The sequence below is a fragment of the Stegodyphus dumicola genome, chromosome 6 (assembly GCF_044657685.1).
Source record: "Stegodyphus dumicola isolate Sdum_Otavi_A_Nest chromosome 6, ASM4465768v1".
Classification (NCBI taxonomy): domain Eukaryota; kingdom Metazoa; phylum Arthropoda; class Arachnida; order Araneae; family Eresidae; genus Stegodyphus; species Stegodyphus dumicola.
Window position 1 is genome coordinate 74,516,135 of NC_140773.1, and position 23,584 is coordinate 74,539,718.

The following is a 23,584-nucleotide window of genomic DNA, read 5'->3' on the forward strand; positions in this document are numbered from 1 at the left end:
ATTAAAAAGAGGTTTCTTTCTAAGCATGAATCATTTTATTTCGACATTAAAATTATATTTTTCACTAAAACGTCTAAAAAATTGTCTTTGCCCGTAACTGTAGAATCATCTGTATTATGAAAATCTGTCACAGAATTTTCAACATTCTCATTACCCCCATGTAAATAAAATCTTCGCAAAAATTTATTTACTTCTTCGGACGATTTTAAAGCATAATTAAAAATTTTTGTTATTACTAGTACTTTGAGAGGAATGCTACTAAAATTAGGAAGCGTATATTATAATATATAACCCCAACACTCCAATCCGAATTTTTACAATCCAATCAGTTATTAATTAAAACTAAATTAATTAAAGTTTTAAAAGAAATAATTTTAAAAAAATGGTATTTTAATCTTCTAATTTTACGTCTCGTCTAATAAGTACATTTCAAATAGTTGCCTCGATGATAGCATTTTAAGCCCTTCATGTAATTTGAAACAAGAAAGTATATGTGCCCTACATCAAAGAAATTTCATTCCGCAGGTCAGAAATCGTCAGAAAAATATTCAAATGTGTATCAGATACTTTTTTCGCCATACATAGAAACAATAATGCCGTAAATTCGGAATAATAAGTTCCGTTCGATAGTACATAAACAACAACGCGTATATAAACCGAGTACGTTTGAGGGAAGGTTAGTACCACAAGGCCCCGGATGTATACAAGGCGAGAGTCGCTCTCCGATTGGCTACATCGATTTCCTGCGGCACAGCTGACACTCGATTTCCTAGCTTGATTTTAATGGGACAGATTTGGTGCAAAGATTTTTCCTGCTGGTGTGAGCGCCATCTATTGACAATCAAGGACACTTGTTGAAGTTTTGGTTAAATATATGAATGTGATGCCGTATTTTCCATTTCAAAGCGGGGAAAAATATCATTTTAACTTAAGTATTGTTCCCAAAATAGTCATAATATACCAATGTTATAAGTATAAAAAACTGCTGTAAGAAATGCTTTTATTTTTTAATAATAATTTTATTCGGTTTGCTCATTAATGTAGTAGGTATTTCATTTGTTTATATGCTATTTATTACATATGTCATTGGTTTCAACATAAAAATCAAGATTAATGAAGTTAAATCATTTTTGCGGTAGCTAACCACAATACCATGGTTAAAGTGAACGAATATCCTACATTTACAAGCAATGTATTATTTTACTTCTCATGTCTGTGGAGGAAGAGAGGAAAGAGGTATAGACATTCCATTGGTAATATTTAGTGATTGAAAATTTATGTAATACGTCTAAATATATCACATTATAACATTATGATTTGCATTATTGAATATGAAATGTTAAATCCATTAATCCAAAAATTAAAATATAGAATTTTGTTTTTTGATGGGAAATTAAAAAATTACTCTGGAACTTTACCTACGTATTTATTGACTATTCATAGAATATTTGCCTTTGAAAATAAAAACATTTATTAGTTCTAGCAGGCAGATTCAGGTCGGCTAAATATAAATGTGATTATGAAAATAAAACATGTATAGATTTCAAATAAAAAAGCTATTACATACAGGGAAAGCCTTTTTAGCAGGCAACAACGGGACCAAGCCGATTCCGGATATGAGTTTTTTCCTGATAATTGAAATATATATTTATAGAACTTACTCGTTGTATTCTGATGCCATTTATAGAAATTGCAGTATGCGAAGTCCGTCGGTCATTTTTTATCTATCGGCCACATTTAAAAAATCCAAAACTATAGTAAATTAATTATTTATACTTTTTTCCTCGTAGGCCTAAATATCGGATTAAAATTTAAATCTTCAAAAACATCGTTATTTTGATATTACAGATTAATCAGATGCCAGCTATGAGTAATTTTACAGTATTTTTATGGTGAGAAGAGTTTTCGCTTTTCCCAGAATGGAATCTTTCAAAGAAAACCTAGTTTAATTTAACCGAATGAACAGATCATAACTGTAAAATAATACTCAGTCTTCTAAAACATTTGATCCGTTGGTTGATAGTTCGCAACGGACGCCAGAAGAGCGCATCAACGCTTTACTGTTGTGCCAATGAGGAGGCCCATTCATGGGGGATCAAGAGCCTGCGAGCAAATTTTTTTTGTGTGTCCCTATATAATTTTAAATATAAAATTTAGGAATTTATTTTTGACTTTGGACAAGAAAGGCCTTTTTTACCGCCTTTTGAACCAAAAAAAAAAAAAAAAAAATCATTGGATAATGTATTTTCCGTATTTTCCTTACTTTTACAGGATACCGACCGAATTTCCCCGCCCCTAAATTTTTGCCACCTGATGCATGCATTCGCTGCATACCCGCCAGGAACGGGTCTGTCAATGGGTACTACTTTTTAACAGCGACTTCTCTACGTGTGTAACGCTGTTAAGTGATGCAGCACTTCTTAAACATTAACGCTTAAGCAGCTATAGGGAACAACGTGCACACAGAGGCGGCAATAATATCTATAGTGGCACACTGCTGCTTAGGATCTGGCCTGCTTAGGAATTATTACTTGCCGAGATGAAGGAGAAATTTGTAAAACGGAAGTTGATAGCTTTTCTATATTGTGTCTAAAAGAAGCATGAGAAGAGTCCAAAAAATAATATGGAATTTGATGTCAAGCTTACCATTTCATTAGAGATGACCCTATTTCATTATCTTTGACTATGTTTGCTATCCTGTTCATTATTTATCCTGTTCAATTTTTGAAGATGTCCCTTCCACGCGGTTCCCTTTTTATGATGAAAGCTATACATCTTAGAGTTATTTGTAGTCTATGTTAGTAGGCATTTGAATACGAGCGGATTTTCGAAATGGGAACAATCGTCATAAGACAGAGAGTATGTGGACTTTAGAGAAAATAATTAATGATTTAGGAGAGCCTGGAAATGAACGCCCCTTGAGACTAAGACATGAATGAACATAAATCCTGCTACGTGTCTGAAGAAATACACCGGATCGCCTTCTTTAGTCCTTCGGAAAGGAAGAGTTGACAACCAGTCGCTAGCTTGATATAAACAATAGCCTCTCACTGACGCAGAAATGTCATTCTGTTTTGCATGGATTAACAGAAAGTTTATTGTAGAAAATTTTGCTCATAATTATAATTCAGAAACAATTATACGACATCTCAAAGCATACAGAATCCTGTTGAAAACGGGATTTCATAATTGCTGCCCATTTTGAGTACCCTGCTAATATCCAGTAGTCACCAAAAGAGCCTGCAATGAACAACTGAGATAAAAATAAATCGCTCATTCATTAAAAGAAAAGTCTGATCGGATGATTTTGGCGTATGAGTAACCCCGGCTATACTTCCGGAGGATATTCTCCAGCCCTAGTATAAAGAAAGAAACACTAATATGTTGGCACATAAATACAGGTAGAAGTTAGGTCAGCACCTCTGCAATACCATAGGTGACTGAGGTATTGCTGAACCTAGCTAACTATAAAGCATCCAACTCAATTTGAAGTGCCAAGGATGCACAAGCTAAGGCGTGGCCTGAGGATCTCTCACCTCTTCTCCTACCACTAACTTCTCGAGAGGATTTTGGCTCGCCGTGTGCCCCTTTGCCGCACAGACGCTATACGCTTACGAGCATCCATGCCTGCTCTGGTATTAGAACCCAGACACTTCGGTACGGCACTCAACGTCAATAACCACTATCCAGTCTGGGAGGTAGAATACATTGATAGAAACAGGTTGGAGCTAGGCCAGCACCTCTGCAGTATCACAGGTGATTGAGGTATTGCTGAACCTAGCTAAGTGTTACGTTTCTGCCCAATTTTGAGGAATAACAACCCGGGGCCGGTCTGAGGATCTTTCAACATTCTTCTCCTACCAGCAACCTTTCAAGAAGACTTTCAGCTCGCCTATATTTTGAGTTGCGTCATGCGTACGGCCACTAAAGAATGCATTGACATCTGATTATCAATTAATTAAAAAATTATACCGACGGGATGCATCCTTATTCGAAACTTCTTTTTCTACAGTAGTTTGGTTTTCGGGGCAATTTACCAGCTACTAAACATTTAGTTCGCATAGCAGATTTTCACGTGTACAGATGCATAACAAATAGCACAGCCCTCATTTTGCTAGAGACTGCGTTTGTATAGTAAGAAGAGCTTATATACAAGCTTACCAAGTTTCACTTCGCCCCCGCAGTCATGGTTGTTTATCTTTAATTCCGCTAAATTTTTCTTTCATTTCGAATAGAAGTTTTATGATTCACAAGAAAATAGTATGGTCTTAGCCACATCATCGATATCAGAGATCATACTCTGCTCAGGACAGGTGTTCGAAATGAGAATTAATATTAATACATAGAAATCACAGCAAGGGAATCACAGCGTAAAAAATCTGATTATTTTAAGAATTAGTTACGAAAGTTTAAAAAAAGCAGACGTTCTTGGAGTAATTATTTACAAAAAAAATCAAGACGGCTTGATTTTTTTTGTACTTTAACTTGTACCGAACGAATGATCTATAGCATTAATATAATTAATGAAAAATCTACATAGTATGCATTTTAACTACACTCGTTTAAAACAATAGGTGTCATATTGCACAATCAACCCAGATAAAGTTAAATCTTAGTTTAAATATTCTTTTGTATAATTACTCAATGATGTAGTGAATTATCAACGGCATCTCTTGGAAACGAAACCCGTTTTATCATTTTAGCACTTGCAAGATTAAGCTTCATATGTTGCTTCTACTTCCCAATACATAAATAAATAGTGCATGCAGTAATCAAGGCCAGAGGAAGGCAATAATATAATTTTAATTACTACTTCTCAAACAAAAAGAAAAGCATAAGGAAATTCTCAATATTGAAAGAACTGGTGCCAAGAAAATTTTCTTCTCAACAGCTATCTGAATGAACAAAAAGACATAAACAGAGAAAAAGAAAGAGAGAGAGAGAAGAAGGGAAAAGGTATAACAAAATCTTCGAGCGTCGTCATTACTTATAGACAAGGAAAAGAAACTGAAAAATCGATGCACATATGATGAGAAGAAAATGTAGCTCGATATATATATATAAATTAAAAAGAAAAATGTCCGCTCAAATAAACAAAATAAAAAATTATATGCGAAAACATTCTGCAAATATATTGGTGTTTGATGAAAGACTCGTAAAAAGAATGGTGATTTATGAAAGAAAGACAGTCATAAAAAGTAAGAAAAATATTTTGAAAGAAGAGGCACAAGAAGAAAAGAAAAACTTAGAATTTGCTATCGTTAGGGGAACTGCGCGGAAAAGAAGCGCAGCTAAATGAATGTTAGTCTTAAATCACTTGGATGAAATGTGATCCACCATAAAATTGGATCTCAGCATCACTGATATGAAACAAGTACGTTCAACAATGGATTCATAAATTCTTTCGCTTTAAATTGGTAGTATAATTACAAGAAATTCAAAAGTATATATATAATTTTAGTATGTTTACGTGAAGTATATGTTTGAGAAGTTGGACGTTAGCACTAAATTTCTACACTCGTGCTAAAAAAATAAGCAACAAACTCTAAAAGGGAAAGTAAGAATGTAAAACGGGGAATTAAAATATACAGTTTACATATGAGGAAGAGGTTGCATCGTCGATTACAAACAGGCAACCAAAATTAGCATAAAATGCATATCTGCAGTCACACCACAAAGCCTTAAAAAGGGGCATGCCGAAACTATGCGTCAGTTCGCAAGCGGCGATATTTCCATATAATCCGAGATAGCCAAAGCGGAAAGCAGAAATTGAAGACACCATTTTCACGATGAAAAGCGTTGGAAGGCTGTCGGGATGTTGCAAGCTGGTGCAAGGCAATCCGCTGTTGTGAGAGAGTTGAATGTGCATCGTAGTGCCATTAGAATGGATTTTTTTTTACCAAAGCGATCAAAACCCCTGTAGAAGACGTGGATCTAGACAAATAAAACATTTTTAAGATCATGCAAATTCGTTGATGTTTTGCTCGATGTTTAAACCGTCAGATATTTTAATCTCTTACCGTTGCCAACTATGGCTAAATTAATTAAATTCTAGCAAGTCAATAGCTGTAAAAGACCTTACATTTTTCATTAAAAAGGGAAGGACTTCTTCATCGATTTTTCTCTTAGTGCCCCCGATGGTAATCACCACACTTGTAATGCTTTTTTATGTCACAGACATCTATTCATTTAGTCTTATTTATTTTAATACTCCTCTCATTTTTCTCTTATATTGATACAAAAGTGGAGCCATGCTCTTTCGGCTCCGAAATTCAGTCTAACAATATGAACTATGAAATACAAATACCGTATTTATTCAAACAAGACCCCCCTCATATTTCAGGATAAATTTTAAGAAATAAAAGCGTGGGTAAGCATTTGATGAGTGCATGATTTTGATTAAAATGAAAGGCAATCTCCCTGATTAAACAGGATATCTTACTAAAGTATAGAAAGAAAAAATTATTGATGCATTATTATCCTTTAAATTCAGGAAAACCAGTAACCAGGACAGTGGATGTAGGCCTGAATTGAAATTTCTTATCTAGACGTGACTTTTATAATTATCGGCAGTTACATAGTTTATAACATAATTTGTTTATAAAGTTGGACCTTTAAAAATCAAAGTGATGGTTCAGTGATCGTTTCTAATACCGATTTCTGAGAACATAAAAGTGAAGTGGTAAACCACGTGTACAAGTAATAATGATCCGTTACTACTTTAGCAGAGAAATATAATAAAATGAAATTAATAGATATAGAAAATTAAATAGAAAGCAATGTTATACAAGAAGGTAACCGGCATTACGAATTCTACAATTATCTTTTAATGCTCGAAGAGTATGATGATATATTGTCGACTGATCAGAGACATCTCCGCCATTTCCAACAGTCTGCTATATGAGCCATAGAAAGCATGAGCTTTAAATGAAAGCATAATACATGGTTTTAGGCTGAGCAGTTACAGTGCACAATTGGAACAAACTATGATGATGATAATCATTTTGTGAAAATTCTGGAAGGGAAATAAATATACGTGCATAAAGTGTCACATAAAACCGAAACGTTTGCATTTAATAATTGGGTTTAAAATTTTGCTTTAATAATGGAAATATAAATTTTCGCATTGAAACGTGATAGCGGCATAAAGCTATGGGCTAGAAAGTAAAAACTGTTCCTATAATAGTACACCCCCCCCCAAAAAAAAAAAGATACAGCACGCATACAGATGCGTAAATATTTTCACATTCATGCGTTAAGCTATATTAAACATGTAATAATCATTACTTTATTATTCGAAGCTACTTGAACTGTGTACATAGATTCAAAAACGTTTCATTTGTACAAAACGTGCTGTAGCAGTAACTGAAATACACACCATGTCCATAAAAGTCCTTACATGGCTATTATTTTCACAACCATTGGTTATAGACGTATAATTCCAGTGACAAAAGTGTTTCAAATATCGCATATATTCATGTTTGAGATTTATACATTAAAAAAAAATACGAAATCTAACTTATACGGTTCTCCTGTCCACATAGTTATACTAAGTAAAAGTATAAGGTATTTCTCCCGCCTTCCTAGCATGCCTTCGTGGTGTAGTGGTTCTGCACGCTGGGCCGGTATTCCCAGCGAAGGTGATTGCTCATTTTTCATCTTGCCTGCTTCCAAAAAATACCTAATGTCTCTACAGTGGCGCCTGAACTAAAAAAGGGTTGTGGATGATGATTCTCCGCACCCTGGATTTGGCGACTAGGTTCCCTAAAACCCTAGTCGTCTCCCACTTTTCTAGCGTGCCTTCGTAGTGTAGTGGTCAGCACACTGAGCCGGTATTTCAGAGGTCCGTGGTTCGATTCCCGGCGAAGGCGGTTGCTATTTTTCATCTTTCCTGCTTCCAAAAATATACCTAATGTCTCTACAAAAGTTTATATTCATTATAAAAAGAAACACAAAACGTTTGAGTACAAAATGTTAAACAAAATGTTTCATTTAAAAATTTGGGATTTTTGCTCTCTTTTTCGGGTTTTCTTGGGGGTCGGTTAAAAATTAAATTAAAATAATTCAAGGTTGATTTTTTCCCCTTCCTTTAGTGCTAACCGCAGTGACATTACTTTGTGATTTATGAGTGTGCAACATTCTTTAATTTTATAACTTTGTTATATTTAACATGCGATAGCCTTTTCACATAACTGATTTACAAGCTTATGCTAAAAATACATTACTAATATTTATAAGCAGTATTATTACTTTACAGTTATAATCTAATAAAGTCAATAAAAATCAATGTATTAGAAATATTCTTCGTTTTTAATTTATGCTACTAATAGTTATGAAATGGTTATTTGCCAACACTGAAAGCTTTTTTTCCCTTTCTCTAGGACACAAGTTTAACAAAACTCTTTGAACAAAGTCTCCCCACCCTTTTGAACATATATATATACGAATTAGGTTCTGTTAGGCGCGCAGATAATATCGGGATATTTCTGTTTAAAAAAATGTCAGATTTATATATATTTGTATTAAATGTATTAATCATTGTTTCAAGACAGATATTTCATCTTTAGATGCGGAAAAATTTAATCAGTTCTTTCTACCATTTGTGTAAATCCCTGAACACGATGTCAAGCTTTAAAATTAAATATCTCGGGCAATTATCTTGTAAGGGAATCAAAACTCAAATAATCTTTTTTTTTTTTTTTTTTTTTTTTTTTTTTTTTTTTTTTTCCAGAACGAGTACAGATTTTTCTGTATACAACTATAGACACCAGGAGACCGTATAAAAAGTTACATTTCGTAATTTAAAAATCAAATAGCATTAATATTTTTCTTATTTATTTTTCAATTACAAGTACTACAGCCAAAAACTGCGAACATAAATGCCGCATAAGGATTTTTATGGACACGGTGTATAGTCTGGCATAGTTTGCTCATTTCAGCAATCTGTTAATATTCGAAGTATTTTTATGAATGAAGAGGTTTCACTTTTCCTCTTCTTTCACCGTTTAAAAATTATCATGTGCTTATTCATCAGAAATCTTTCTTTAAATTTTTAATAAAGCATTTTCACAGAAATAAGAGTGAAACTTTTCTCTTTGTTCTGTAAATGATGTCTTTCGTTACATTTATCATTTAATGTTTGCAGACTCGCAGTCTAAAATAAAAAGCTTACTGCTCGTATAGCCAAATTCATCTTCTTCTTCAAGGTCTCCAGCCTTTTCTGTAGGTGTCAGTTTTATATTTCCGGCACTTGCAGAGTCGATCTACAATAAAAGATATTCCACAATTAATTTAAGCATCCCAAATATTATCGCTGTGAAAATATTAAATGATCTGGGATCAATCTTACTCTAACTTTTGAAATGCGAATTGGTGAAAATTTTTATTTAAAACAATACTCAGTTGACAACTACCCCTTTTAAAAAACATGACTGGTATATTAAAACTGTGTGAATATAGTTTTATCACAGTAAGCATAGAGCTGCTTACTGTGTAGAATGATGGGGTCCCCTTCGATTGGCGACAAATTTTGTTCAGTTTTGCTGATGAAACCCTATTTCTAGTTACCATGATTGTTTTAATTTGGTTTTAGCTTCCTCATTTTTTTAAAGTGAAAATAGATCTATGTGTACATGGACAAAGTCAAGGCAGTGTGCAATGCAGAGTTTGCGCAATTCTGTGATTTTTTTAAGTGAAAATAGATCGATGTGTGCAGGGACACCGAGTTTGTGCAATTCTTTGAGCCATCTTGAAATTGTGCCTTCCGGGCGCCGATCTTGGCGTCAAAAAAAGCAAGAGACACTCAATAGCAAACGTTTACCCAGTAATCCTGCCCTATCCAAAAGATAATGTAATTTTGCTGTCAAAAAACTCATTTATTAAATTTGCGAAGTTTAGAGAAACTAAAATAATGGCAAATTTTTAGTTCACTTCATCGTTCTAAGCATTTTTTGTACATTTTTTAAGTTCATTTTATTAATCTCGTTATTTAAGTGTTTTCTATATTTCCATAGTTTTAAATTTCGTTTCTGTTTCAATTTTTCCGTCGACCTTCACATGAATGCAACTTATGTTAAGGTGAAATAGCGAGTGAACGTAATATTTAGCATTAAGTTAGCTCTTCATTCTTAGTACTGTAATTACGTGCCGCTACCATCCAATAGACACGGTTGTGTTACTTTTGCTTTCTGTTAAACACTACGGTTAGCAGGTGGAAATTAGTTTAAACGAGGCTTACAAAGGCGAAGTCTAAACTATGGGCCATTTGATTTCACTTCTATGAAACTCCGAAAGCAGCGATTAACAGCTTTTGTTAAACTTGAGTTTTAAGTTGTACCAGACTACAGTTTGTAGCAAATAAAATTTTACATGAATTTTTATTCTTTTGTGTATTTAGTTGTAATTTACTAGTTCTTAACTAAACTTGTTGAAGTTTAGTTAAACAGTAATAAGTTGCGAAGATGATAGTTCGTCGGAGCAAGATAAAGTAAAAAGAATTCAAGACGAATACTCAGTCTGAGACATAGATTTTATACATTGTTAATTAGACGGGCATCGTAGCTTTCAGGTGGTTTCTCATATCCTAATGCATTGTATTTACAAAGATTTGATCCCAGAATTTGTAGAATGCAGAATGTTCAGTGTTTAAAAATTAATGTTTAATATTCATTTATGTGAACGTAAAAGTTTATGGAATATGCTGAAAACTATTTTGATTGCATCCATCATCAACCATAAATTAAGAAAGCGTTTTGTAGGGACGGGAGCTATTAACAAAAAGCAGACCATCGGAACGATATTCAACCTTTGTTCCCAAGCAAGAGCGACCGAAATTAATGCTCGCAGTTTATGTAGGGATTTTTCTACTCCAAATAGACAACATTATGAGCCCTGTAAGTCAATTTAAGTTTATATTCAAGTTTTTTTCTTCAGAAAGACTTGAGTTTGAATCTTAATCCACTGTAAATATTCACTTTCTTTCGGTCTGTTTTTTACATGATTCCCTCCCCCTCGATATGAAGGAACTCAAAGAGATAATATCTGAGTTTTTAAAGAGCGAAGGATTTAGATCATGTGTCAGATCTACTAATCATTCGTTTGGAAAAACAATTGCTTAAAAAATCTTTGGCAAAATCTTTAGCACGTGTATTAGCACATAATTTTAAAATATGCTACCAAAATAAATTAACAGTGGCACATATCATCACTTTTCTTCCTGTATGAAATACTGTACGAGAACCTAAACCATATGAACATATTTATCCACAAGGAACAAACAAGAAAATTATGTTGAACGCAGATATTAGTATTAGGAAGAATACGTGTAATATAACAAAAGAATTTATTTCTAAAAAAAACTGAGAAATCTTAGCGTACATGTTACCAATGATTTTATTGAATTATAGAAGTTGTCAAAATTAGAAGCATGAAATCGCGGTACAGTTTCGAAAGATATTAATAACATAGCAAATAATTATAATGATTAAAAACTAATTACAAATTAATTCAGCAAAGCACTACAGAATTTTATATTTATACGGATGAGTTCGTACAATACTTTCAGTGGAAAATATGTTCGTATAGTGTTGCCAGAAAATTTTGAACTAAAGTAGCAAAAGACAACTCAAAAAGTCGCAAATGATGTCAGAGATCACGTGAATTTGTGACGTCACAATTACGCAGGCTCACATGACCTCCTGACATCATCACAAACTTACCGTCTATTGGTTCTGTAAGTTACAGACTGCATTCAATTCTTAGTCTTTTTAATTACATAGCTTTAAAGAAAATTTTTAAATTATATTGCTTATTTTCAATTATTTAAATATTCATTTCTTTTTAAATTAATTCTCATTTAATTTAGGTTTCAATTTTTAAATTAATTTGCAGATATCCATTCTTAAAAGATTCCTCACGTTTAGACTGTTAGCTCTTTCGTATTAAATTTTTTGAGTTGGTAGTTAAGTTTTTTAATTCATGATTTTTTTGTTTAATTGTGAACATTTTAATTGAGGAATGCTTTTCAATGAGTTTTGCGTTCTGTGTGCTGGATCTGTTTCAGATTCTGATTACTTAAGAAAGCCTTGTTCTTTCACTGTTAAATCTATTTTTTTTTTTTTTTTTTTTTTCTTTTTTGGTTATTTAGAAAAATACCGCTGCTTTGATTTTCAAGTCATTTCCATTGCTTAGTTCTTAGCAATATTATAATCAAGAGTATGAATTTAATTTATTTCTTTGTTTGGGTACCCAATATATGGCGCGCAAGCCACAACTTCTTTGGTTCGATTCATTATCACCATAGAACTCAGGAGAAAGGAACTGACTTAAAAGCAAAATGCACGGGGAACGAGGGAGGCTGGTTAGATGTCCCGAAGTATTTTTTTCCTTTTTGCTCTTTTCACTTCCCTTACCCCTTTCTCGTTATAGCATCAGGATGTACAGACTTGAAAAGGAAAGCCCACATCTAATAAGACTGCCAGCTGTCATCTTCTAGTTAAGCCTAAATAAACTATTTTTATTATAAATCAGATTTAATTGATAAATTATTTTAAAAAGAAAGCATTTTACGATATATAATTTTTTTTTAAGTCGCAAAAAATAGCATAGAAAATGATGGATGTCGCAAAAACTTCGCAAAATCGCGAATACTAAAATTTTACTAGCATAAATTTGTCAAAAGTCGCAAATTTTCGCAAAATCGCGAATACTAAAATTTTACTAGCATAAATTTGTCAAAAGTCGCAAATTTTCGCAAAATCGCACGATCTGGCAACACTGTGTTCGTATTTCCTTCAGACACAGTGTAAAACAGGTGACGGAAGACAGGGATATCTGGTGTCATAGTAAAACAGGTAATTTATCCCGCGTCTTCCACTATGTAAAGATACCGACACCTCCGTAAAGTCCTCTAAGACGCTCTGTCGGTAGTTTATTCTTATATTTAATTTGATATACATGCAAAAATTAGCAGAAAATCTGTCCATATACAATAGTTTTCGTGTTTACATAAATATATCCAATAGTATTTATATGGCGACGGATGGAAAAAAGAAAACACCATTCAACAAGTCTGAGAGCCAAATTCTAAACGGAACTACACATGTCCTGCAGCTGTGGTGCTCATGTTTTAGAGGGCCAGTGATTCACAATAGTAATATTTATAGACAAGGATTAAAAAAAATTACATGATTATTAGGATTTAGTATAGAAGTGTACGTACGCTAAGTGGATGCTATAGAAATGGTCACCATCTTTTCGGCTCTAGAAAATTTTGCACAGCAACAGGTACGAATAATTGCATGTTTATTCTGCTACCAATCAGTATTCCAACTGAAGATGAAAGCGGCGAGAAAAACTTTTTTAATATTAAAAAGTCAAAAATTTTAACAACGACGAGGGTCATATGGTAATTTACCTTTTTAATAATTTTCAAATTGAAATATTATCGCGAATGATGGTTAGAATTCTAAAGATCTCCATTAATAGTAATAAATTTAATCGCTACTGAAAACGACATGCAAAATTATTCTTGTAGAAATATATGCTAACAGAAAAGATCACACAAAACAAAATCATTAAATTTATGATTTAAAGACAGAAAGATGTATGTAACTTTTGAGAATGAAGGTGACTATTTATTTTATCCTACAGAGAAACTCGTGTTTTTGCTAAAGATAAAAGTTCACTTAATCTCTTTGGGGAAGTTTACTTTTAGACTATAATGATAAGAGAAGGGGAGAAAAGCCATAAATATTAACAAAATAGAATGATAACAGAGAATTTGAAAAAAGGTAGCTATAGAAATATTCCAGAAATCTATTACAGTTTTATATGCGGAAAGTGAGGTTATTACTAATAAAATACAGAAAAATGGCCTCTGTTTGGCTGTAGAAGAAATTTAGTTTCAAACAAAATACACAATGCTTGATTTTCTTTACAAGAAATCTATTCAAATGCTGAAGATTTACATAATGATTAAAACTGATTGTGCTTTGAAAGTTTTTTCTGCAGTTTATTCAGAAAATCCTATTTCGATCACATATTTTTAGACTAAAAGTAGCTGAAGTTGCATTGAGCAAGATTTAAAATCTTTAAACACTCCTTCGGTGGAAGAAATAAAAAATTTCCGCCTTAAAATCAACATATGTACATACATGCGTAATAAAATATTTTAAAATCTTAAAATTCTCAAAGAACGTTAGTTCCTATGTTAATGACTAGCATGCAGAATAAAGTATTGCGTGAACTTCTAGAGTTCTAATTTTTCTCAACTATAAAATAATGACATTTAAAAATAATCCATCTCATATAAATGTCAAGGTGTCGTTATTACTTTTTTATTCGCCTATAACAAATAAAATACATAAAACAAAAAATATTTATTGACAAAATTTAAATTAATGTAATATTTTTAGTTCAAAGGGACTTGAGTCCCGAAGGACTATTACTTTCGTTTTGGCATTTTGCGTCGGACTCATAAATGTCGGTTCACTTATGTCATAAATGTCGGTACTGTTGCCACTTCATAAATGTCGGTACTGTTGCCACAAAATGTTAGAGTCCTGCATTATATTTGAAGAAATTAAATAATGAAAAATCTGCATAAATGTATGTATATTTCTCGTATTGTGATAAAACAACGGTACATAGAGTCATCGAATTTTGAATAACGTAATCCTCCAACGAATATGAGTATGTGGAAGACCAAATTTGAAATTTGAAATTTGTTTTATGATCGATTTCCTATTTTTTAAAACTTTGACGAATTTTTGATTAACAAACTCAAGGATTTCAAAGCGAGCAATGGCAACGTTGTGCAGAAAAAACATTTTTATCTCCAGCGCGTGAGTCTCTGTATCGGAAATTCTAAAGATATGCTCGTTTTAAAACTATTTTGCGATATTGCTGTTGCACTGGATCTTATGGTTTAAGTGCGAGGAACATGATATTTAATAAAGAAAGGTAACACACAAAATGTTAAAAAACGCCCCTTTGGAAGTAATTTAAAATCTGAAACATTTCAGATTTTTTTTTTTTTTTTTTTTAAATTTTATTTTACTGAGCAAAATTAAAAAAATGTATTCACAATGAACTTAAACAATACGCTGTCCCCACATGCATGCACATTAACACACACTGAAAAATGCATAACTACCACTCATCAGTAACTAAACAATTAGGCATTCCTTAAAACTGTAGACTTTGTCTAGCTGTATAAAAGGGAAAGTAAGAATAAGCATACTAGTAAATATTTTTAATCTCAATTTTTACCTATGACAAAATTTCCAAAATTTAACTCATTCAGGATGCATGAAAAGAAACTAATACAGTATGTTTTCGATTTTAAAATATCATTGATTACATTATGCAGCTGCAAGAAAGTAAAATACATGCAACAAGGAGAACTCAAATAATAAATAAGGTTTGATTCCAGGAAAGAAAAATATATGAAACAAAACATTAAAATACATTTAGTAAATATTTCTCAACATTACAGCTACATAAATTAGCAATTTCGAAACTTTTAAATTATTTTAAGTAATTCGGAATTAATTACTTTGGAGTAATTAGTAATTCGCAAAAATCAACGAGACTAAAATGCTATAGATTCTACAACGGATCAGGTCTTAAGTGACTTTTATATTGGAAAAACAGTGTCTTCGAATAAAAGAAATGCGCTACTTTTTTGTTCCATTCTTAGTGTTGTCCGAAAGACAACATTAATAAAGAAATATTAGCTGCGGTCCCTCGCAAGTTGCAATCCAAAGTCAGTGTTAGACAGTCATATGAATTACATTATGAAGTGTTACATTATGAAGAACATTATGAAGTGTGAGATGACAGGATCTGGTATTAGAGAAGCATAATTTGTTCAATTATGTTTCCATTACAAAAGTTATAATTTCACGACTAATGGTATAAATTTTAGTGATTTGCACTTTGCCTGTTAAAAGTTTCTTGACTTCCGAGGAATGACTGTTCAATGATTCTACAGCTCCACTGATATCATCTTCAACTATAATGAATCAGATGACGTGAATACAATAAATTTTTTTGAATGTGACTAATTCAGTCTGCAAAACGTCCTAGGTGGAGCAAATAGAACAGTTCAACTCTCGACTAGAGAGACTCTTGCTGCTAATGAGATCCTCACACAATGAGGACATTAACACTTTGAATGCTATCCAAATAATTGCTTCTACGCATTCAAATACTGATTATCAATTACCGTTAATATTGTTATCATATTGTTAGTAGTGCTTCTCGTAGATTTATAATAAATATGTTTTGAGTTCAATGTGCAATTAAATACGCAACCCACATAAAATTCGAACTACCAGTCACTACAATAGAATCGTTTCATATTATTAAGTAAAATATCACAAAATCGAAGCATCATACTTGATTTTTAATACTGATGATTGTTATCGACTTCTGTACAGTGCTAGTGTAAAACTAACTTTAATTGTCATTGCACTGAAGCTATATGTGGTGGATTCACACGTATACTGACTCAGTCGACTTCAAGCAGCATCCGTTGAAGATTTGATCAGTCTTGAAAACGCTCTAAAAGACACATATGCACGATCTCTTTCAGCCATGTTTAGAGCGTCGAATTTTATTCGCAAGCCGAATTTTATTGCCATGTCAGACCTTAGTAAGCCGAAAACTGGTATAAGGATTTTATCTAAATAGTCTAAATTTCCAATTTTATGCTGAGGGGTTATAAGAATCGACCAATTACACTGAAGCAAACACAAACTGACATCTACTCAACGATTTCGCTGTGTCAGCTGCACATTCACGCATGCACAAATTTGACTTCCCAGACTGCCACGGCTTAGATCCCTTTTTCTTAAATGTGAACAAAGTTAGTCAACGAAGAACGTGTGTAGTCGGAGCCGTTCGACTTTGTTGCGCCATTTATACTTGATAGTCAGAATCATTTACTGTTGGGGGGCACTGCTCTTTTTTCGTTAATAGCGATGTTAGGTAATAGATGTCATCAGTGAAGACCGATGTCCTTTGCTGCTTTGGTAGCATCGAGGCCCGAAATATCAGCCCTTCAGACCGTAAGATGACTCAAGCAATCAACGCAAAAGTAAAATTTATTATTTTTTACATTTTCTATTTGCATTCGATGAGAATTTTTTGAACAATAAACGTCTTGATAATTCTGAAAAGGCTAAGACAAAAAAAAATTGAAATCCTTACATATTTTACAGCACTAATACAGAAACGTGTATCAAAATCATTCATCTTTGCAATTTCAATGAAAATGACTTAAGTTTTACATGCATTGCCGATGTTTTGATCCATATTGTCTTACTCCAAAGTGTCTCATCTGTAACTTTGAAATGCAGCAATGGCACTAGCGAAACTAATAAAACATTATACGTATAATGCAGTCATATGAAAAAATGAAAGCTGATTATTTCAAAAAGCAATTGGAATCTCATAACCGATATGAGAGATTTTACAAATATAATCAGAAGCAAATCAGAAAAATTAAGGAAACAAAACTATTTAGTAGCAGAAATTATTGCACAGAAACGAAAAAAATCACAAAATTCGATGCGAATAAAATAATGGCAAAATGTAGATTAATCACTAAAAGCGAAATTTAAGAAAATTTTGTTGCAAAGTATTGGTTCTGTTAGATAAAGAAAAGGTGGGCTACTCCCTAAAACGAAATACAGAAATTAAAAACATAAAATTTCAAAATACAAAAACGTTTAAAAAATTTTATAAATTATATAAGAAAAAGAAGATAAAAAAGTTTATGTTAATTCACTGTATTTTTTTTTCCAAAACTTTATCCACTCCCCATATTACTCCCTTTTTAAAAAGTTTTAATTTCTTTCACAACATTCACATTTTTAATTTTAATTTCTTTCCCAACATTCACATTTTTAAACAATATTTTTCAAACTTAATAATATTTTTCAAAAGTTAATCTTATTTTTATTCCTAATTTTCACTCCATTTCAAAATTAATTTTATGCTATGAACTAAACACCTATTAAATTTCCGTTTTACACTACATTTTCAAATTTAATTGTTCAGACTTTAAAAATATTGCATCTGAGCCCAGTTTTTGCATAACATTTACTCTTCCTTTTCTCCAGCTTCACAGTCGCAACTCTACTCGACTCTTTCTTTGAGGAAATTCTCAACAGTTACTAGGATTAACCATATGGTTTTTAATAACGACATGAATTTTTGCTTCATTCAGGTTTTACTTTCATTTTCCTTTCCAAATAAATTTATTTGAATTGATTAATTCAGTTTTAGTTTTCCCAGTTTCAAGCACATTTCAGGCATATAACTTTCTTTTTAAAACTAACATATAACTATTTTTCTTTTTTTATTGTTTTCGATTTTTACCCAAAGATTATTCAATTTTTTACTCGAAAATTTAATTTATTTATTAACTAGCAGCTACGCTGCCAGCCTTCGTCTGCCTTTTAAATGTACCGTAAAAATGCCTGAAGGGAACATCATACGTTAAATTTAAAAACTGCGCAGAATTTTACTCTGCAGAAAATTTCCGGGGAAAAAAAAAAAAAAAAAACCCACAAATTTTTAAAAAATATATTACATATAAAAAAATAAACCAACTTTCCGTTGAAGAAAAAAAATCATGCTAAACTTTTCAATATCTTAAAAACAGTGAAATAAGCAAAAAATAACATGAAAGAAACTTAAAAAAAAAAAAAAAAAATTCCGCGCAGAATTTTACTCTGCAGAGCAACTTTATCAAAAAAAATCAATAAAAATGTATTATTTATATAAAAAATGACAATGAAATATGCCAATCTCTTAAAAACAGTGACATAAGAAATACGATGAAAAATTGTTGCCAAACCCATATTTCTAAAAGAATGAATCTATTCAAAATGATGCGATTTCATCAAAAATCTATCAACAACAATAAGAAAACAGGAAAATTGTTGCCAAAATCACATTTTTAAAGATGTGAGAAGTGTATTCGGGAGCCTCATTTAAAAAGAAATTTTTAAAAATACAAAATATTATCATTTTCCTAAATTCTTTTTGTAAAAGGAGTCGCAAGGATGAAAGTTTAACGTGTAAAAAAATCAAAGAAAAATAAACTGTACATTTTTAAAAATAAACTTTTTAAGAAAAAATCCCGTTGAAAAGGTGTTAAGCTCACTTTGTTAAATAAATTCGTATTCATTCGATTTATTGAAACGCGAAATTTATTTTAAGTTCGTAAAATAGCTAAGTGCCTACATTTCATGACGATGTGAAAATTGAGTGTGTAGAGTAAGATCTCGCTTTCCTATAGCCCATTATGTCTCAAAAAGACGCGATTTCGTCACAAAACATAAAATAAAAAAAATTATAATTCGAATTTTAAAAAAATCGCATCGAGGTGCACTGGCTCTTGTCTAAATGCACTTATGTACCAAATTTCGTAGCCGTGGGTCTATTAGCTCACGCGCAGCGCGAACGAAAGACACACACACTGACACACAGACAGACTCTTTATTATATGTAGAGATTATTATGCATTTTTCACTGACCGATTCTCTTTTTAATTTTAATTTTGATTGCTTTGGAGAGGGTGAGGGCTGTTGAGCATCTAAATCAGTTTCATTTTGTTGTGTCTTTTTGTCTTTTTTGAAAACACTGAAAACGTTGCGGAATAATTTACATTACTGAAAAATTTCAGTAATGGAAATTATTTCTCACCTGCACTTTATGTATTCCACAAGTATGTTATTGTGATACTATCCAACTTCTGCAATTCTGCATTACGAATTCCATTCATGATATGTAATATTTATTAATTTATAACAAATTTAAGTAAATTTTACTTATTTTATATGCATTTGATCACTCGACTCTCGTTTTAGTGCGATTTTTTAAACTCCAGCTATCTTCCTAAATTCGTAATAAGGTCTGAAGTATGAGATGCCATTCGTGTGATTACATGACTCCTTATTGTAGTTAATTCTAAACTTGTGTGCTCTGTAAACTGTTCGCGAATAAAGCATATAATTTTGCGGGTTTTATTGTATAAAATGAAAATGGGTGTTTTTCTTTTCTTTTCTTTCATTTGTAAGAAATTAAACACCAGAATTTTAGAATAATGTAAGAACACTGACTGATAAATCTTCAAATGAAAGAAAGGAAGTGCAAAAGAGCCATGTATTACTATTTGAAACAATTGTGTTATGAAAAGCATAACACAAAATATTAAAACCCTGCCTCCAAATTTCAATTTTTATGCGAAAAAAATGTTCTATCATTAAAATACAGATTTCTTTAATAACTACAAAGGGACTATTTTTATAGAACTTTTATGATAGTAAACACGAAATTTATTTTAAGTTCGTAAAATAGCTAAGTGCCTACGTTTCATGACGATGTGAAAATGGAGTGTGTAGCGTAAAATCTCGCTTTCCTATAGCCCATTATGTCTCAAAATGACGCGATTTCATCACAAAACATAAAATTAAAAAAAAAAAAAATTCGAATTCGAATTTCGAAAAAAATCGCTTCGAGGTGCACTGGCTCTTGTCTAGATGCACCTATGTACCAAATTTCGTAGCTGTGGGTCTATTAGCTTACGCGCAAAAGCGCGAACGAAAGACACACACACACACACACACACAGACTCTTTCTTTTATTATATGTAGAGATTTTGCAAATTGCTCATGGATTACTTTTGATTTAACTAATGGTTTTTCTAGTTTCCTACTAAAGAATTTTTCTTTTTAAACTTTTGGGGTAAGATCGAAGCAAGTTATATCTTGATGATTATTAAATTTTAAAAAAAAGTTACTTTTTATTGCCTTTTTGAAGTTATTTTTACTAATCTTGATTTGCATTTTCTATAACTTTCTTCATCTGGATATTATTCAGAAACACAGCTCTGATGAAAGTTCGGCTGCTGCTTGAAAAAGACCACCAAATTTTCCGACTTTTTACTTTTTTTTATATTCTTTACCTTTTATAATTAAAACAAATTTTTTGAAAAGTTTTTGTATTTTGAAATGTTTATACTTTTGTGTTCATTTTAATTTGTGCATTTCCTTTTTAGGGAATAGATTACCTTTCATTACTTAATTTTAATTTCACTTTTATCTCTTGACTGGTTCATTAATTTCGCGAAATACAACGCGAATTCAACATTTTATATCATTTAAATTTTAAATTTTTGAATTCTTTATATATACATATGTAAGATATAAAATATGTATAACAATGTATTACCTTTAATTTTATAATAGCCCTTTTATTCTTTATTTTAATTAGTATATTTCCCCTTTCTATGCTTTACATAACGATAATGACATAATTTGGAAACTTAAAATTACCAAAACCGAAACCTTTCTCTTAAACTAAACTCCTATATTGGATAATTACGAACTTTTCCATTTTGCCTTCTCAAATAATTTCGACCTAATTAATTTGCGGCTAGGTGCTTTTCTTTGTACCAAAAGGTAAAGCACCAAGCAGCAGCTGAAGCAAGTTTTTTGATTATCTTGTTCCATAATATAATCAAAAATGTAAACGTTAGATTCTAGAACGTTGGTGATTAATGTGCCAAGATATTTGTGGCCGCAAAATGTTTACTTATAATAAAGGAAATATTAGCTAAATAAGCTACAACTGCGTCTTGTTGCATCTATACGACTAAGTTTATTCTTCATTACGGATTTATTATGTATGTTTCAATATCTATCTGCGTCATCCTATTTTATTAAAAATATGTGAATTCAAAATGCTAACGTTAATTATTTGCAATTAGCCCCTTAATTACCTATTATAATTTCGATATTCCCCTTTTCCATACTTAAAATAGTAAACACTTATTATAAAGCTTTTCTAGACTGCGTCATACGATTAACATATGTCATACGATTCTGATAAAAAAACTAGTGACAGAGATATCTTTTCAAATTCAAAACAACTAATCAGAACATAGATCAGTCTTTACTAAATTTCCATCTCAGACACCTTACATTTGCTTTTCCGTTTCGCTACTGCTATCTGTTGCAATTTTATTATTATTATTATTATTTAGAAATTTCTAGAACAGACACGCTTGTAGTGCCAATTTATTTGCGTTGGTTTCAAAATGTGTGTATTTCAAAATGTCAGTCATGACTGCAAGTACTTCTTTATGCTTTAACAGCATGACTTCGACAATTCTAAATTAATAGATATACTATATTCAAAATTGTATGCTGTGTCATAAAACAAAAGATCAACTATGCAAGAACTACACTGAAATCTGCATTGATGATGCTCCAACCAAGCTTGGCTCCAAAAGAGATTAAGTTCTCACGATTAACAACAAATTATTCTTACTATCCCAAACACTGTTTCTTTACTGAGTGAAGCTGATTTCAGCCCGTATGTTTCGACTTTTCTTGCGGATGGTTTATTACTTCTGCTAAGCATTTTCACTTCTACATGGTGATTAAAAGTTATCTGTTACCTGGCTTATCAGACAGAATTTTGCTTCCGCTTATTAAGAGTAATTTCGTATCAGTTTAGGGTTTTCTGATTATATGCTTTCTAAATGTACCGCTTTCGAAAGAAAATTCTATGGCGAAATCAACTACAAATACACACTCTTGGTATAAACATTCAAAATGCGTATATGTTTTACAATGTAGTGATTGGAAAAACGATGAATGCTTAAAAATTTACAGAAAAATTGTTCTGAGTTTTTGTTGTCGGCATGGATGAACCTACAATATCCCCAAATACTAGCAGAATTCGGGGTGTACACTATTTAGAAAGATTACCTCTTACAGAAAAAAAAGAAGAAAAAATCGTCCCGTAAAATCATAAGCGGATCAAAGTGATTATTATTGTACTATGCCAAGAAAACAACCACAACTCAGCGTGAAAAACTGTTTTAATGTGTTTGATATTCATACTTTATCTAGATGATTTTATCTTATATCTTTTAGCATTGCAAATATGCAATTAAGTTATTGTAGTTATTCAACTGCTGAAATATTAGTTACTAATATTCACTTTTTTGCGTTAAAAAAAGCGGAGTGGATATTTTGTTTATATGAAAACCTTCGCCTCAGATCTCTTAAACAAGCAAATTTAGAATTTTTTGGGGGAGGGAGTGTTGTCAGTAAACTTGAAAACAGCTTAAATTAATTTCGCTTAAATCACACCTACCAGAAAAAAATATTCTTCTTACCAACTTTTAAGTTTATAAAACGAAATACCACTAATAATGATATAAGTATTCTTACGTAGGAATTTCCCGAAACATAAATATCCCAAAACCTTGAGAATCGCTGCCTAAGCAATGCTAGTAAATTTTTAATAGTTGAAAGCGTTTAGATTTATAGTTATTTGACATCTTATCTTTAAAACTTCTAAAGTGTCATATCCTATTTGTTACTCACAATCAAGTGTTACAATCAAGTGTTACAATCAATCACAATTGTTACAATCAAGATACTGAACATTCAAAATTATGTATAAGGCAAATAATTTCTTTTATCCGCATGTTCGACAGTGGTTGCTGTGAGAACGTGTCACAATACATAGCGTTTTCTCAATATATAGCGGGTGT

The 23,584-nt window shown here is 31.8% G+C and overlaps 1 protein-coding gene across 11 annotated transcripts in view; it reads right to left on the bottom strand.

Annotated features, from left to right (window-relative positions):
* Positions 1–23,584, bottom strand: part of LOC118192223 (multiple PDZ domain protein-like) — a 1,451,385-nt gene that overhangs the window by 427,080 nt on the left and 1,000,721 nt on the right. For all 11 annotated transcript variants that reach the window (XM_085818535.1, XM_085818539.1, XM_085818542.1 and 8 more), the window contains one exon: positions 9,173–9,263. In XM_085818535.1, the coding sequence (XP_085674661.1) occupies positions 9,173–9,263 (91 nt within the window). The remainder of the gene's footprint in view (positions 1–9,172; positions 9,264–23,584) is intronic.